This window comes from Amblyraja radiata, chromosome 32, assembly GCF_010909765.2.
Source record: "Amblyraja radiata isolate CabotCenter1 chromosome 32, sAmbRad1.1.pri, whole genome shotgun sequence".
NCBI lineage: Eukaryota > Metazoa > Chordata > Chondrichthyes > Rajiformes > Rajidae > Amblyraja > Amblyraja radiata.
Window position 1 is genome coordinate 1,219,926 of NC_045987.1, and position 18,143 is coordinate 1,238,068.

The 18,143-nt window shown below is 41.4% G+C and overlaps 1 protein-coding gene across 1 annotated transcript; it reads right to left on the minus strand.

Annotated features, from left to right (window-relative positions):
* Positions 1 to 1,984: 1,984 nt before the first annotated feature.
* LOC116991062 lies at positions 1,985 to 14,615 on the minus strand. Its single transcript, XM_033049398.1, has 11 exons — positions 14,455 to 14,615; positions 14,333 to 14,414; positions 12,282 to 12,648; positions 11,868 to 11,922; positions 10,637 to 10,744; positions 8,662 to 8,776; positions 7,781 to 7,828; positions 5,719 to 5,766; positions 3,239 to 3,292; positions 2,720 to 2,776; positions 1,985 to 2,092 (listed from the first exon to the last, which is right to left on the minus strand). The coding sequence occupies exons 1-11, from the start codon at positions 14,613 to 14,615 to the stop codon at positions 1,985 to 1,987; spliced, it is 1,203 nt and encodes a 400-aa protein (XP_032905289.1).
* Positions 14,616 to 18,143: the final 3,528 nt, after the last annotated feature.

Sequence of the window (18,143 nt, forward strand, 5' to 3'; positions counted from 1 at the left end):
TTAATTTGAAGTAAACAGGTGAACACAAGAATAATAGAGCAGAGCTCGTTATTGGACCAGAAGTGAGGGATCTGGAACATTGATTGCCATATTTCTCTTGCCATTGCTCAATGCTCCTTTGCTGCCATGCTGAGAGCAATCCCATTCCATTTCTTTTTTCCCCTGTAATCTATTATCACACACGTTTATTAACACTTCCTCGATTTTCCTGCCATCCAACTACACTGAGTGTGATTTATAGTGGCCAATTAACGTACCAATCAGCACATCTTTAGGAGGTAGGAGAAATGGGAACACCCAGGGGAAACCCACAGCTCACAGGGAGAATGTGCAAATTCCACAGGAATAGTACAGGAGATCAGAATCAATAAGTAGCCAAAACTGTAAGATAGGACTATAACTTCCACTGTACCAATCCAGGGTGTGAGCTTGAATCCTATTATGCCATGCGTAGAATTTAAATTCAAGTAATTAAATTAATCTGGAATCTTTAAAAATGGCTAGCCTCAGCACAATATAGTTAAAGCCAGTCTGGTTCCGACATCTTTCAGAAGAGAAAATCTGCCATACTTATTCAGTCAAGGCGATATATGAATTGAGACAACCAACTAATACTTAACCCCAGATAGACACAGAGTGCTGGAGTAACTCCAACTTCAGTATACTCCAGCACTTCAATATAAACCAGCATCTGCAGTTCCTTTCTACACAACTCTTAACTCCATCCCAGTTCAGGGGCAAGCAGGGAAGGAACAAAAAGCTGGCTCCACATTCCATGAACAAATACATTAAAAAGGTGAAAAGTCTTCTGAAAGACAAAAAGAATGAAAATATAAATGAGCAGTACTTAAATGTCAGCAAGCACGGATAGTTACCTTTCTTTTAGATTTAGTGAAAGAATATTCAAATGACTCCATGCTTTCAATCTGAAATAGAGAAGTAATGTAACTCCTCTTTTTTAGAGTCAATTTTTCTTTAAAATGAAACTTCACTTGTTAAAATCTTTTAAAGTCTTTAAAACATTTTAAATTTGTTCACAGGTCAAGCTTTGGCCAATTTAAAAAAAATCACTACAGTCCACTAATCAGACTGATGCTAAACTGTAATGTTTGCAACTTTAACACAATTAATTCACATTGCTGCATGCTAGGTTTGGTAATCATTACAATCCTTATGAAACTAATTCCCAAGTAGTGGGGGAAACTAATGGAAAAGAGGGAGTGCACCCACTCTTCCCAAATTCAGAGCTCAACTTTATGGCCGAAAAGTGGTCAGGATTTATGCTCTCTTTATCAGCAGCTTAAACGTCATTCCCTTTTCATGTTCGTGTACACTATAAATAGATCGATTCTAATCATGTATTGTCTTTTTGCTTACTGGTTAGCATGCAACAAAAAAGCTTTCCACTGTACCTCGGTACACGTGACAATAAACTAGACTTTAGAAGGGTCTCTACAGCAGAGATACAATTGGCGGAAGCTGATCAGTGATAGCCTTCAGCAGGGCCTCCAAACCTTGGGGAAGTGCTGTAAACACATCCAGAACCTAACAAGATTTGCCAGGTTAGTGCTTTGACACCTTGAGCTCTCTTTAATTAATGGCAACTTTAAACGCAACTACAGATACCCACTGCAGCTGCCCGCCAATAATCTCCAATATCCTATGTCTTCTCAGTAACACATACAATTCTCGATCAAACATACAGACACAAATTTCCCTTTATTTTCCGGGTTAAAGTTGCCCACAACAGGTACCTGAAGCAACAAACAGAAACTGGCACTTCCACTTAAACTGGAGGAAGGTCCTCCTCCTACTAACACATGATAATGTAACAAAGGCCACAACCCTCGATCTAAACCAGGTGGGAAAGGCTGGATCATAACTGTACCTTTTTTCTCCATGAATGTTCTATCCATATCTAACTGCATGTATGCTGGACAATTAATTGAATCAAGAATACAAATGTTCTTTGCTTTCTCTGTTGTTACAGAATCTCAGGAAACATTAACCCATCTAGCAAATCCAGCAGTAACTCTTCAGAGGTGATCCTGACAGCATGAAGCTGGTTGAGTATAAGGTTCAATGAAGAAAACTGGAAAGATAAGTCAACTGATGTCAGTGCACATTCCCCGGCCAAATACACTTGGCATGAGTGAGAAATGTATCTGCTGTGCCAGCCACCTAGATTGCAGATATGTACGTTGGCTGTTGGAATTATATGTCAATCTACATCACATTATTCCACCTGTTTGTCAGAATACAAAGGATGTCAAGGTGCAAGGCAGTGCTATCTCCAATAGCTTCCCTACCACTGATTATGAGGCTCACTGATCTATATTTTCCTGGATTATCTCTACTTAAACAAAGGAACAACATTGACAATTCTTCAGTCCGTTGGGACTTTGCCTGTGACTAAAGAAAATACAAAGACCTTTGTCAAGGCCCTGCAATCTCCACAAATGTACACATAAAAAAACATTAGATTTTCTTTACTCCAATTCACTTGGTTAAAATCCTGGAATAACCTGAGGTGAAGGGAATTATCCCAAATATTGTTTTAATTTAAAACAACCTGCATCTTGCCTTCTGTGGAAGATTGTAGTGTTTCCCTAAATTGTAATCTGCTGGATGAGTACATACATTAAAAGAAAATCAAACATTCAAATGCAGAATGAAGAAAAACTGATACAAAAGCTTTTTATCTTTGCATCGTATTTACCTGTGCAAGATGTTCAGATTCTGCAGCTGGTTCCATCTTTTGGAACGCTTGATCCATCTGTAAAACATGTTTTGGTCTGATATACTTAATATTAACGCAAAGAAACATTTGATCTTCATGCTGGACTAGGATAAAGTCATACAGATCAGCAGGTCTGCTCTTAACTTGGAATCCATTGTTGCTATAATCATCTCCCATGAAGCTCAGCAATTGAGCTTAGAATAACTAAATTCAGACGCTAATCTCAAAGTATCTGATGTGATGAATATTATGTTCAATTAACTTGAATCTTTACATTTATAAAACATATATAACTTTAATCTACGAGTTTGCTAATCCAGTCATGAAACTAATTAACTACTTTCCATTATCTTAATATTTCATATGAATTAAAAATGAAAAAAGCAAACTAGTAGACAGGCCGTTAAACGAACAGAAGTCGTGATTTTTAGCAAGGATGAGTATTTTTTTAGATGAAAAGCAGCTAACAATCTATAAAGTATTTTAACTGGCATTTACCTCAACATTATCACACTTTGTATTAACTCCAGGCACCATCTCTTTATATTCAGGCTGTGAAGCACAAAATAACTCTAAATTAAAATAAAATATACCGCAAGCTTAAAGTGTTCATGTTGACAAATTTAGTTATGTACGAGGAAGCAGGGCAACAGCAACAGCTGCTAACTTTTGTTCTATTCCACTAATTGCCTTTTTTAGAATAATAAATTAAAAAAGACTTTATATGGCAGCATTCAAGATGGATCCAACAAACTGGTTCAAAATGAAGTAATAATACATACTAGATTTTGGGACATGTTTTCCTGCATTCTGCCCATTAACTGTTGCACAGATTTAGTTAAAAAGTGATAGCAGCTCATCATTCAGAATCTATTTATTTAATGGATAAATGACCAGACCAGATTTGAAGTTATACCAAGAACAAAATATGAAGGAATTAGTCTTTGTGCAGTCTGCCACCCTAAGTGGAATTTTTCAATCTAGGTTAGGTAATGACTGATGATGTTCAATATTACATCAAATTGAATTCTGTATCCCAGGAGTATTCCTGTATTCTTTATTTAACTTTCTGAACTAACTACCTTCTGTGGCAGAGAATTCCACAGATTCACCACTCTCTGTGTGAAAAATGTTTTTCTCATCTCGGTCCTAAAAGATTTCCCCCTTATCCTTAAACTGTGACCCCTTGTTCTGGACTTCCCCAACATCGGGAACAATCTTCCTGCATCTAGCCTGTCCAAGCCCTTAAGAATTTTGTAAGTTTCTATAAGATCCCCGCTCAATCTTCTAAATTCTAGCGAGTACAAGCCGAGTCTAGTACTCAGACCAACTTGCCCACACCAGCCAACATGTTCCAGCCACACTAGTCCCACCTGCCTGCGTTTGGTCCATATCCCTCCAAAATTGTCCTATCCATGTACCTGTCTAACATTGGGATAGTCCCAGCCTCAACTACCTCCTATGGCAGCTTGTTCCATACACCCACCAACCAAAGTTAATCCTCAGATTCCTATTAAATCTTTTCCCCTTCACCTTGAATCTGTGTCCTCTGGTCCTCGATTCCCCCACTCTGGGCAAGAGATTCTGTGCATCTACCTGATCTATTCTTCTCATGATCTTCTACATTTCTATAAGATCACCCCTCACCCTCCTGCACTCCAAGGAATAGAGTCCCAGCCTACTCAACGTCTGCCTATAGCTCAGACTCTCTAGTCCTGGCAACATCCTCGTAAATCTTCTCTGAACCCTTTCATGCTTGAAAATATCTTTCCTATAACATGGTGCCCAGAACTGAACCCAATACTTTAAATGCGGTCACTCCAATGTCTTATACAACTGCAACATGACCTCCCAACTTCTATACTCAATACTGACTGATGAAGGCCAATGTGCCAAAAGCCTTTTTGACTACCTTATCTACGTGCGACTCCACCTTCAAGGAACCATGCACCTGCAGATTTATACAGCAAGGAAACAGCTCCGTCAGCCCAACACCCTTGCCAACCAAGATGCTCCATCTATACGAGTCTCACCTGTCCAACTTATAAATGTAGTCATCGTACATGCCTCAACTACCTCCTCTAGCAGCTCATTCCACATAACCACCACCCACTGTGCGGAAAATGTTGCCCCTCAGATTCCCATTAAATCCTAACCCTCTCACCTTAAACCCATGGCCTCTGGTTCTTGATTGCCCTACTCTGGGTAAAAGTGTGGAAACACCCTATCTACTCCTCTCGTGATCTTATACATTGCACTAAGATCGCATCTTGCACTTATCTGCATTAAATTCCATTAATCATTGCACAGCTCACTTGCCTAACTGATCAAGATTCTGCTGTAATTTTTGATAACCATCTTCACTATCTACGATACCACCCACTTTAGTTTTACATATACTGCAGAACATAAAAGAGCAGAAAAGTGCTCCAGAACCTGCCTTTAAAGAGTATCTTGACAATAAATTGGGAGCCATTTACCAGATTCCATTGAGGAAATCAATGGAATGAAAATTGAATAACTTGTACAATGGCTGGGAAGATGGTTGATGTGGATGAAACAAAAAGATTTCTATTCTTGAAACTCTGTCATCTACCAAATTACCAATTAGGCACTGAAGTTGAAAATTGCATCCTCTCTCCTACAATGAATTGGTTTATTTTGGACTTTTCTAGTCAACATTGGAAGATGATCATATTTAAAGAGATCAAAAGATTCTTAGCTATCAAACGGATCAAGATATTATGGAGATGATATAGAAAATGGATTACGAAATAAAAGATCAGCCATCATCTCATTGAAAGGCAGAATAGGTAGCGTGCTGCTTCAGTTTCACATTCTTGCTCAAGCTTTCTAAATGTCAGGCCTTAAACCCCGAGAAGCAAATCATTGGATTTTAACAGTGACAAACTGTAAATAATACTTGTAGAATTTGTAGAATTCAGTCATAACAATCTGTAAAATAAATCATGACCAACCTCCTTCATCGTAGCAAAATATTCTGAATGGAAGTCATTAATTCCTGTCTGTAAATGAAATATGTGTATAAAAAGCACATTCCCATTTGAAAACATATTCTGAAAATAAGTAGAGTAAACCAGAAATTACTCAATTTTTAATTGAGCAAGTTGCAGGTTGTGTGATTAGCAACAGGTCTGATGGCTTTTCTCTCATCATAATTTTCCAATGTTCTATAGACTCAGGATCAGTTCCTGTGGATTGGAGGGTAGCTAATGTTATCCCACTTTTTTAAGAAAGGCGGGAGAGAGAAAACAGGGAATTATAGACCAGTTAGCCTGACATCGGTGGTGGGGCAGATGCTGGAGTCAATTATAAAAGATGAAATAGCCGCTCATTTGGATAGCAGTAACAGGATCGGTCCAAGTCAGCATGGATATACGAAGGGGAAATCATGCTTGACTGATCTTCTGGATTTTTTTGAGGATGTAACTAGGAAAATGGACAAGGGAGAGCCATTGGATGTAGTGTACCTGGACTTTCAGAAAGCATTTGATAAGGTCCCACATGGGAGATTAGTGGGCAAAATGAGGGCACATGGTATTGGGGGTAGAGTGCTGACATGGATAGAGAAGTGGTTGGCAGACAGGAAACAAAGAGTAGGGATTAACGGGTCCCTTTCAGAATGGCAGGCAGTAACTAGTGAGGCACTGCAAGGCTCGGTGCTGGGACCGCAGCTATTTACAATATACATCAATGATTTGGATGAAGGGATTCAAAGTAACATTAGCAAATTTGCAGATGACCCAAAGCTGGGTGGCAGTGTGAACTATGAGGAGGATGCTATGAGAATGCAGGGTGACTTGGACAAGTTGGGGGAGTGGGCAGATTAAGTTTAGTGTGGATAAATGTGAGGTTATCCACTTTGGTATAAAAAACAGGAAGGCAGATTACTATCTAAATGGCGTCAAGTTGGGAAAAGGGGAAGTACAGCGGGATCTGGGGGTCCTTGTTCATCAGTCTATGAAAGTAAGCATGCAGGTACAGCAGGCAGTGAAGAAAGCGAATGGCATGTTGGCCTTTATAACAAGAGGAGTCGAGTATAGGAGCAAAGAGGTCCTTCTACAGTTGCACAGGGCCCTAGTGAGACCACACCTGGAGTATTGTGTGCAATTTTGGTCCCCTAATTTAAGGACATTCTTGCTATTGAGGGAGTGCAGCGTAGGTTTACAAGGTTAATTCCCGGGATGGCGGGACTGTCATATGCTGAGAGAATGGAGCGGCTGGGCTTGTACACTCTGGAATTTAGAAGGATGAGAGGATATCTTATTGAGACATATAAGATTGTTAAGGGTTTGGACACGCTAGAAGCAGGAAACATGTTCCTGATGTCGGGGGAGTCCAGAACCAGGGGCCACAGTTTAAGAATAAGGGGTAAGGTATTTAGAACGGAGACGAGGAAACACTTTCTCACAGAATTGTGAGTCTGGAATTCTCTGCCTCAGGGTGGAGGCCGGTTCTCTGGATACATTCAAGAGAGAGCTAGATAGGGCTCTTAAAGATAGGGGATATGGGGAGAAAGCAGGAACGGGGTACTGATTGGGGATGATCAGCCATGATCACATTGAATGGCGGTGCTGGCTCGGAGGGCCGAATGACCTACTCCTGCACCTATTGTCTATTATCATTAATTTGCACATCTATCCATTTAGATTAAATTTGCACATTATACAACAAAGTACTTTTATATGATTAATTTTATTTTGATCTGGATGATAATCTTTTTTATGAAAAAAATCATTTCAGATTGTATTAATTCTTTGATTGTAACCGACTTAGATTTCCGAAATGAGAACATACATCTTCTTTAATTTCAGAATATATTGAAACAAATTTTCCTAGTTTCAATATGAAATTTCGGTGAAATGTGAAATTTCCTGAAATTCTTTGCTTAGGTTAAAAGAAAAACAAATTCCAAGGGTGAATTCTACCCAGTTTAAACTCCAAAGTGCTCAGGGTGTTTTTTCATTTTAAACATTTGATCAGACACTGAACAAAGTTGCAGGTTATGCAAGCACTTACTGGAGTCTCCTCCATGGCTGCGGGCCCAGCATTTGTTCTTTGAGTTACCTGAATAATAAAAGATAATCACTCAATCTTTTCACTGTGACAATAAACTAAACTGAAATATAATAACATGCATATAAAAAACCTTAAGATAATAAAAATGTCATGCTAACATTTGTCTCCAAACCCCAGATGACATAAAGGTTATATAATTATATCACATTTCATTCACAGTTCTGTTACTGGTAAATTTTCCATCAAAACCTCTCATTAAATTATGCGCTATGAAAAAGAAGTGGTCATGGTTAGTTCTTGAGATGCTTTCTTGCCTCTTGGAAATTCTACAAAATGAGCAAATTAGGAGGAATGCAAAATGCAAATATAGTTTATGAGCTTGTACAACAAATGCACAAATTAGGGTGCAACTCTGGACCTGCTAATATCTTGACATTGTTAACTTGTAACTATTCATGTGGCTAATAAGTTTCTGATCAATGATGTCGAAGTTGTGGGATTCTTCAAAACGTGATGTCAATGAAAGTAAAGAGTACGTAGTTAAGTTCTTTCTTGCTGGAAATAGTAATTACTTGTTGTGGTATCACTTAGCTCTACATAGCGTGTTATTTTGCTGTTATCATGCATGCAGTCCTGTGCTGTAACGTTGGCAAGTTTGTGCCTCATTTTAGGTACATCTGGTGCCCTTCCTGTCATGTCCTTATTTAACCAAGATTGGTCCGCATGCTTGATTGCATTGATAAATAGAGGAAAATACCCAGCACATTTGTTTCTGGTGAAAGTTGGGGTATGGCACAGAATAGGGGTTAACACAGCCCATTTAGGTAAAGTGAAAGGGAAAAACTGTGGGGTCAGATGTGAGAAGAGATAAAAAGTCTTACCAGTTTACCAACAGGCACCGTTGGGCTAAGGTAGTCATTTTCCAAAATCAATCCTTCCTTTTCTTCCACCACAAATTCTTCAAAAGCTCGGTCTTTAATATTTGCCTTTTCAGCTCTAGAAATAGAACTATGTCCATTATATGTAAATCACAATTATTTTTCATACAGTATGATTGTGTGCGTAAATATAAATATATATATATATATAAAGCTCAGCCAATAATGTAGCAACATTTTTTCCTTCAGTACAGCTACAGTAGCAACACTATTGTCTTTCCGTTGACTGAATAGCACGCAACAAAAAGCTTTACATTGTACCTCGGTGCATGTGAATAAACTAAACTGATAAACTCAGCTCAATTAATACAAATCCATCTGGTGTGTTCCATTTACTTTTGAAACTCTTACTCAACTTTTAACATCAAAGGCAAAGAGGATTTTACTGTTCCTACAGAGTACCATCCAGAATTTGGTGAACGGGAGAATTGAGTACAGTGAAGGAAAAGAGATATTCTGGAATTTTATTAATCAAGAAAAGAGAGAAGACAGTGGTACATGCAAACCAAAGTCCAGGTATTAATTAAAATGACATCGTAATGATGTAGAAACGTGATTTTAAAAAGGGAATAGAGACTTTCTTTAATTATTGGTGAGCAGTTGAGAAATGCTCAGAAGGACACAAAGCGCAGAAGTAACTCAGAGGGTCAGGCAGTATCTCTGGTATCTAGGTGGCATTTTGGGCCAGGACCCGTCTGCAAACTGATTGGGGGCGGGGGAGGGGTAAGAAAGCCAGTAATTTCCACTGAAAATTAGACTAGCAGTTGAAATAAACTTGAAGGACCATGAGGATAGTGGAAGAATAGCAACACGTTGAAGGAGTGCAATTCATTATAAAGCAAGCGACGGCAGACAGCAGAACAGTAAAGCACAAGACTGCAGTTGTTATATTAGATTCTACATATAAAGGACTAGCAGACACTTTTTTAATTATCACATCTGTGATTCTTGACCAATATATGTTCTTCGTCTATCTAGGAAATAGACATTTTGGAACTGCTGCTTGGTAATGAAGTGGCAAGGACGTAGTAGGACAACACATCGTCTTTGAGGTATTTGCGCAGTAATCAACCAGAACCAGAATCAGTAACTGAGATCAACGCTTCATAAGCTTTTGATTTAGTAATTTAATGAAATCTAATTAAAGTAGATTTTTAAACCGGGAAAGACCGAATTTCAATTGGACAAGACAGGACCCACGGAGGTAAAATGGACGAAAAGCAACAAGAATAAATTAAATGGAACAATGGGGCATCTTCAAGGACCTTGAGCCCTCTGTTGACAGGACGATCTTGACCCCCCCGTAGCCGGCAGCGTTTGGGCCCTTCGCATCGGGGCGATCAGCTCTTGCATCGGGGCGGATGTCAGCTCCTCCGCACCGGCGATCGGACCCCGCGTCAGGGCTGGTCGAGCCTCTGCGCCGTTGGAGCTTCCGACTCAGCCTCTCCGGAGACTGCGAGCTCCCGATGTCGCGGTTGGAGCGATCCCAGGCAAGGGATCGGAGCCGATGTTAATTCCACACCCCGCGGTGGGGCCCAAAGTCAGTCCGAGGAGGTTTCCAGCTCCATCGATGATAGGCTGCAGATCAGCCGGACATGCGACCCGGAAAATAATTGCATCTCCGGCAAGGTAAGAAACTGAAATAAAGTCTCCCCGCACATAAAACAAACCGGAGAACATTTACACAGACTTTTAACACACATTAAAAATTAAAAAAAGACAAAAGAAACTGTTGATGAAACAAGGATTAGGGAAAACAGAATTAAAGTTTCGGCCAAGATATTATAGGGAGGGATACGAACAACAGATTTTATTTATCTGCCGTGTGGTGCACAGTTCCTCAGTCATTATAGTCAACGCCATTCTACATGGAAGTTTTCTTAACAGTGAGAAAAGCCAGACATGAAGACAACTTTACCTCTCCAATGCCCAAGAGAAAAACTCGTCATTCTGATCTGGCATTTTACTGTCATCATCTGTACATTGTACTGATTCCATAGTAAAGGCATCCAGGTCTATAGCTAACCTGGAGACAGATAACTTTTGTTAACAAAGTATGACAAGCTGACCTTTTAAGATCGTAGAAATACAGATAACAAGCAATGCTGGTTCCTGTCTTTCTTAATTTGCAATGTTAACAAAAACATTTAATACTAACTCCTGAATAAGAGTACTCTGATATGTGGAATGTGAATAACATATCTCATTCTTGAATAACAGGCTGCTATGACAAGTGAAACATACCTTTGAGGCAGGTTTATGCAGATATTCAGTAATTTCCACTGGAAATTAGGTTGGCAGTTGAAATAAACATGGACTATGAAGATAGAATGGAAGAATAGGACTGATTGCATCAGTCTAGAGACTAGTATGGAGTTAATGTGGTGATATTAGTCACAACGTACATCTTTTATCAACTATTTATTTTTCTGTTTTCTCTACCCATCTAAAACATACCACTCCCTGCATCTTCTCCTCTCAATTTTAAAGAGTTTGGATAGGTTACTTCATAGACTTTTCTCAAAAGAGATCCAGTTAGTTCATTCTTTCCTGATATTTATACTCTTATTTCTTGTATCATCCTTAAAGATATTATTTGCAACCATTTGCATTGTCTCCATGTCCAAAATGAAGAATCTTATCCGCTGACTAATTGTTGCCAATTCTTCAAGTTTATTATGCCCTCTAGGAACCTGTTGCACTCCTCATTATTGAGTCATTCCCCAATCTGTATCATTTGCAATTGAATGAGCAAAGGCTAATACCCTTGCAAACTTGAAAGGGTGGTTTAGTGTGTGTGTGTGTGTGTGGGGAGGGTGGTTAGTGTGCGTGTGTGTGCAGGCGCGGCCGACGGCCCCCCCCCCCCCCCCACGCGTTGAGGGGACGGGACCCCTTGGTCTAGTCGATATTAATACTGAATTCTTATATATTGAGGATCAAATTGTCATCTATTTTAGCACCAATTCTGCAAAGGAGTGAAAGTGATACAATTATGCACAGAGAAAATAAAATAAAGGCCACATATTTACCGTGTCCAGATAGAAATCTGTTTTTCGTCCCATAGATTAATGTAATTATAACATAGCATTTTTTCCATCTGATAATGACCAACACTGTACACATGTCCCCGAATTAAAGTTTCAACTTACCGATTCGTTTCCTCACATGAAACAGCTTCAGGTTGATTGGTAACACTTGGAATTTCTGTGAAATACAAGCAATAGGTGAAACTGCACCAGTGTCATGCCAATTCAGATATCTATTGACTTGTAGATATCCATGTTTTTATTTATTTCAATGTAATTATTTTGAATCAACACAGAATTATCTGCATTAATGAGTGCATAAAGGGTAAGTCAGATCAGTCGCTTGAGAGGACCGACTTATTGTCAGGCAAAGAACACACACAAATAGGGCGAAAATAACAATTATCAAGCTCCAATCTATAATGGACATAATCCTGTGTAATGCAAGAAACCATTTTGTCCCATGAGCTTGTGCCTAATTGTTACTAACAGGTGGGGTAATTTCTAACTACAATTAAGGCTAAATCTTCATCTAACCTTCAGAACGAGATTGAACGACACTATGTACTTCACAAACAGATGCTTCCAGCCTGTACACAAGCGATGGACAGCTGCTGCTAGTTGTCAATTTCCTTCTTGATTCCAAAAAATGGTCTTCTCCGTGCTGATGGAGCAGAACCTCCCATTTTGTAAGTGGCGCCATTGGTAGAGATGAAGGGAGTAAAGTTTCAACTGTATCATAATCTGGAATATCTTTTAGTATCCAGTTGGTGGATTGCAGTAGTGTATCCATACTTTTACTTTTTCTCAATAATTTCACAACCCTACTTGCTGATTCGCTATGAAATCTTGCCCACATCATACTGTGGCTTTTATCCGCAGATGTTGCCATACTGACACTTTCCTGTTCAAGAAAGAAATTAAACAATTTATACAGAACAGAAAATAATACATTTATTTTTAAAAAGCACATCTGATATGTACTAGCTTGAAATTAGGTTAGGATTTGCACTATGATAAGATTTGCCTGAATAGAGTGGATGTGAAGAGGATGTTTCCATTAGTGGGAGAGTCTAGGACCAGAGGACATATCTCAGAATTAAAGGACATTTCTTTAGGAAGGAGATGAGGAGGATCATGAAACCACTGGATTTTGGTGAGGACCCTTCTGGTTCACTAATGCCCGTTTGACAAGTAAATATGCCATTATATTATGCTAGATTATTATACAGGTTGATTATTAATTGTCATCTCAGTTCAGGAGAAATAGTCAACAAGTTCAATGGTTTCTTTATTTTGTGTAGCACAGTAGAGCAAAATACCTTTTTGCATACAGCTGAGCAAAACTATCACCATACATAAGTACAACTACAGTTAGTACAGATCAGCCCACTGAGCCTATGTGCAAGGGGGACCATTTTAATAATAATAATAATAATAATAATAAATTTTATTTAATGGGCGCCTTTCATACATCTCAAGGACACCTTACATAGTAATCGAAATAAAACATATAATCGGAATAAAACAAGTAATTAAAGACATCACAGTGACACAAATTAAAAACAGAATTCAATCCAAAAACAGAAAATCAAAAACACAGTGTGAAAAGAGAGCAGCGGCAGCCAAAGCGCGCCAGCGTCCACTCTCTCTTCACGGCAGCCATCTTGGACACAGACCTACAGGACTACAATTAGACAAAAAAATCATCCCCCCACAGTGGATAGCACTGTGGAGGAAGGCACAATGTCCAGTCCCCACCCCATGATCACCCCAAAGTCAGGCCTATTGAGGCCACCGCAATTGCCTCTACGGAGGCCCGATGTCCCTGGCCGTTCTCACCGGGTGGTCTTGCCCCGGCGTCGGGAGAGTCCTTTCGGCGGCTGGGCCACTTGGAACGGCCGCTTCCTGGTTGGAGACCGCGGCTGCCGAAGCCGACAAGGCCGCGCCGGTTTGGAGCTCCCAGGCTCCCGATGACAAAGTCGGCGCCCGCTCTCCTCACTGCCGCCTTGCCGCCTCTACGCACGCCGTCTCTCCGCTCCGCAAACCCGCAGCCCGGAGATGTTGCTCTCGGCGGTCCAGCTCGCCAGAGCTCCAGCGCGGCGACCCAGGCAAGGCATTGCCCGCTCCGCTCCGCTCCAGCGCTCCAATGCTGTGCCGCCACCCAGGCCGAGGTGCTGGGTGGTTCCCGCCAAGAAACGGCGCTCCAAGCCCGCTGGTAGGCCACGAGGACGGGTCGACGGGCAGCCCGGAAAAAAGGCTGCCACACCGACCAGGTAGGGACCTATAAATAAAGTAACACCTACCCCCCCACATTAAAAGACCATATCCCCTACAAACAAAAAAACAGGACTCACTAAAAACTAAAAAAAAAAACGAATTTAAGACGGACGGCTGCTGGCTAGCAGCCGTTCACCAAGATGGCTCCTCCTCCAGTTTGAAGTTCAATGGTTTCTTTATTTTGTGTAGCACAGTAGAGCAAAATACCTTTTTGCATACAGCTGAGCAAAACTATCACCATACATAAGTACAACTACAGTTAGTACAGATCAGCCCACTGAGCCTATGTGCAAGGGGGACCATTTTACAGTCCCAGCTGCAGCTGTTGCTCCATTCCAGTCGAGCTCCTCTTCAACCCTTGTTCCCCAGGGGGCACTTAAAGCAGACGACCTTGAGGGCAGAGAAGGTAAGACCCCCAGGTTTTTCTTACCATGGGGCCTTTTGTCCAGTGCCCACCGCTCTGTCCAGTCCATCCATCCTCTCCCCCATTGCTTCCCTCTCCGGGCGAGTTCTCAGTTTCACGGTGGATGAGCCAGGCCTGCCGTTGGGATAAGGCCACAGCTCGTCGGGCTTCCCACGTATTTTTGTCATGTGTATCAAGATACAGTGAAAAACTTTGTTTGCAATACTAGTCAGTCAAATCATACTGTACGTAAGTACAATCAAGCCACATACAAGTACAGCAGGTAGTGCGAAGTGAAAAATACCAAGGTGCAGAATATGATGTTAGAGCATTAGTGTTACAGTTACAAAGAAAGTGCAGATTAAAAAAGTGCAAGTTCCCCAATGTGGTAGATTGGAAGACTGGGATTACTGATTTTATTAGAGGACCATTCTGTAGTCTGATAACAGCAGGAAAGCATGTGCATTTCAGTTTTTGTATCTTCTATCCAACGAGAGAGGGAAGAAGAGGAAGATTTTGTGACAAAACGTTACCCATTCCTTCTCTCCAGAGATGCTGCCTCAAGAACCTTGTTGGTATGAAGCTGAACCTTGAGATCAGAGTTTATTTTCAACAATTGAAAACATAACCACTTAAGTTTAGTTTCAGAATTCCAACTACTTTCGTCTTATTCCCGAGCCTGACCCGCTACTCCCACCTCACAGTTTAATAACACGCGGAGCGACGGCGGCCTGCGAGCGCGGGAAGGAGAGAGCACGAGGGTCCGCTCCTCCCCCCCCGAAACTCACCTCAGGCGGTGAATAAAACTCCCCCTTCACCAAAACACGACGGAATTATTGAAATACAATCCTCGACTCCGTGTATAAAGCCTAGTAGTGGAGAGTCGCCGCGGGGCCTTCCCGGGGACAGGCCCTCCACCTCCTCCTCCCGCTACAACTCACCTCAGGGAATGGCCGAGTCAACGACGGAGCGGGGCGGAGCGGCCCGTGGGGATTGTTTAGACGATGTTACCCTACCGTCAGCAGGTCGGTCAATCCTCGTCCGCAACCACCGACACCGACACCGCCGCGCCTCGAGTAGCCTCACCCGCCTGCCGGCAATGGCGCCGCCATGCAGCCGCTGACGTCACAGGGGTTGGCACCCCGTGCGTTCTCACCCTTTGGTTCTCACCTCCCAGCGAGCCCCCCCGCGGCACGTGACCAGGCCTCGCCGTCCCCCCCCGCCCGCGGCACGTGACCAGTCCACGCCCGCGGCACGTGACCAGGCATCACCGACCCCCCGCCCGTAGCACTGACAGGGCAACTCCGACCCCCCCCACCCCCCCCGGGCCCCGCCCCGCCCCGCCCGTGGCACGTGACCGTGCCGTCGACCCAGCAGTGGCGTCGTGTAAGTAAACTGCAGTTGCTGATTTACACAAAAACACCTATTGCTGGCCCTTTATCTCCTTTGTTTTCAAAAGAGAGTTAGATTTAGCTCTTAGGGCTAAAGGAATCAAGGGATATGGGGAGAAAGCAGGAACGGGGTACTGATTTTAGATGATCAGCCATGATCACATTGAATGGCGGTGTTGGCTCGAAGGGCCGAATGGCCTACTCCTGCACCTATTTTTCTGTGTTTCTATGTTTGTACAGCAAAATGCTGATCGTTTACCTCTGATATAACCACGGATTGTGCTTCTTGGCGACTTTTAGGCGGGTCTATAAATACATTTGGACAGCAATGGTTTAGAGGGATTTGGGCCAAATGCAGGCAGGCAGGCAGGCGGGCTGGACTGGTGTACATGGTGCATCTTGGTTGGCGTGGGCAAGTTGGGTCAAAAGGCCTGCTCACAAGTTATAGGAGCTGAATTAGGCCATTCAGCCCAGCACACGAAAACATCCCGTTGTTGGGGTGATCTTGGCTCCCGTCCAGCCCTCCACATCGGGGCGATCAAACTCCCGCCTTGGGGGAATCTCAGCTCCCCGCGCTCATATTTTAAATTTGGGATTGAATATCATAACATGGTTTATAAATAATTCTCTCAATTTTTTTCAGTTATTAAATTTATGTGCTTCTGTTAGCAACTCTCATTCCAGTGGAAACAATTTGTTCTTATTTATCATCGGACTTTATTATTTTGACACTTTTATTATGCCTTACTTAAAACTTCTCCAAGAACAATCCCAGCTTCTCTTTGCATCACTGAAATCTCTTTTCCCAGATGTAATTCATTTTTCTCTCCAAAGCTTTGACTTCCTGCCTGAAGCAGAGTCCCCAGAGATGGCCACATTACTCATGCTGAAGCCAAACTAATACTTTATAAAGATTTGCAAAAGTATTATTTATTTTGCACTCCGCAGTAAAAATCTGTCCTCAGTTGTGCACAACCGAGCAATGTAACACATGATGATATTTAGACAGTAGCATAATAGATATAAATTATTTCCTCTGGTGGGTGGTGTCCAACAACAGTGAACAATCCAAAACCTTTCTTTTACCTTAAATGTAACTCAATCGAATTCAGTGGAATAATGTTATAAAGCACAGATCAATGGACATCATTGCAAGTTTAATTCAGGCAACAGAGGATTACATTTTACACTATGACTCTATTTGTAAAGCTAAAGATACCAATTTGGTTTATTAACTGTCCATTTATCCAAAGAACATTTAAAACGTCCTCAGCATTTCTTTCAAAATATATTCTTCCAAATCCAGATTCTTAACCAACATCTACAGTTCTTGTTTCTACATTTTGATTGCTCAATCTCCTCAAGGTATGCCTACTTTGGAGACGTTCCCCTCCTCTCTGAGATGAGAGTTCTGCGAGACCCTCTTTCACAGCTCCCTCTCTGAGTATCTACTGCCATGTTTTGTCCTGCCTCTCTCCTCTTCTAGTTTTCTTCTCCCCCTGCAATCAGTCTGAAAAAGGGTCTCAACCTGAAACGCCACCTCTCCTGACCTGCTGAGTACAACAAAAGCGTTTCACTATACCCTGGTACACGTGACAATAAACTAAACTGAAACTCCAGCACTTTGTGTTTTTTTGTGCATTAACCAGCATCTGCTGTTCCTTATTTCTACTTCTCCAGATCAGTCAGCTGCATGATAATTCTGAAATTAAGTGGACTAATTCGTTCCACATTTAATAAATCAGCAGGAAATAAGATTGGGAGAAATTTATCCCCAGTCAGTCGGGCAAAACATGCCAAATTGGCAACACCTTGTCGTTTGCTTCACAATTTGATTTTGTTGACTTCAGCAAAATGGATTCCAGCGGCAGAGTGCAACATGATGATATGACGATCAAGCTGTTCAACCATGATTTTTTTAGGCAAGAGTTTCTGGCAGTACTCCCGCTGCCAGATAGTATTTTAAGTGGCATCTGAACAAAATATGATCTAATATCTCCATTTTTCTTTTCCGTGCTCATTGTCAACTGTCCATGCACCAGGCAATAAACATTGCTGTCAAGATTCAATTATACGACAAACTTTTTGTGCTAACTATAGTATCAAAAGCCAATTGGACTCTTTCTCCTTTGAGTGCCGTGACTTAGAGCTGACAGGTCTATGGATAGGAAGGAGGGCATTGGCATTAGTTTTTACTTTTGCATTGAAAATCTGGTGCCCATGTGTTGATAGGTATTATTAAATGATCTAGACTTCACTAATCCTTATTGAAATTTTTTGCCGTCTTAGTTCTTCTATGTTACATGTATATTTTTGTCAGCAGCA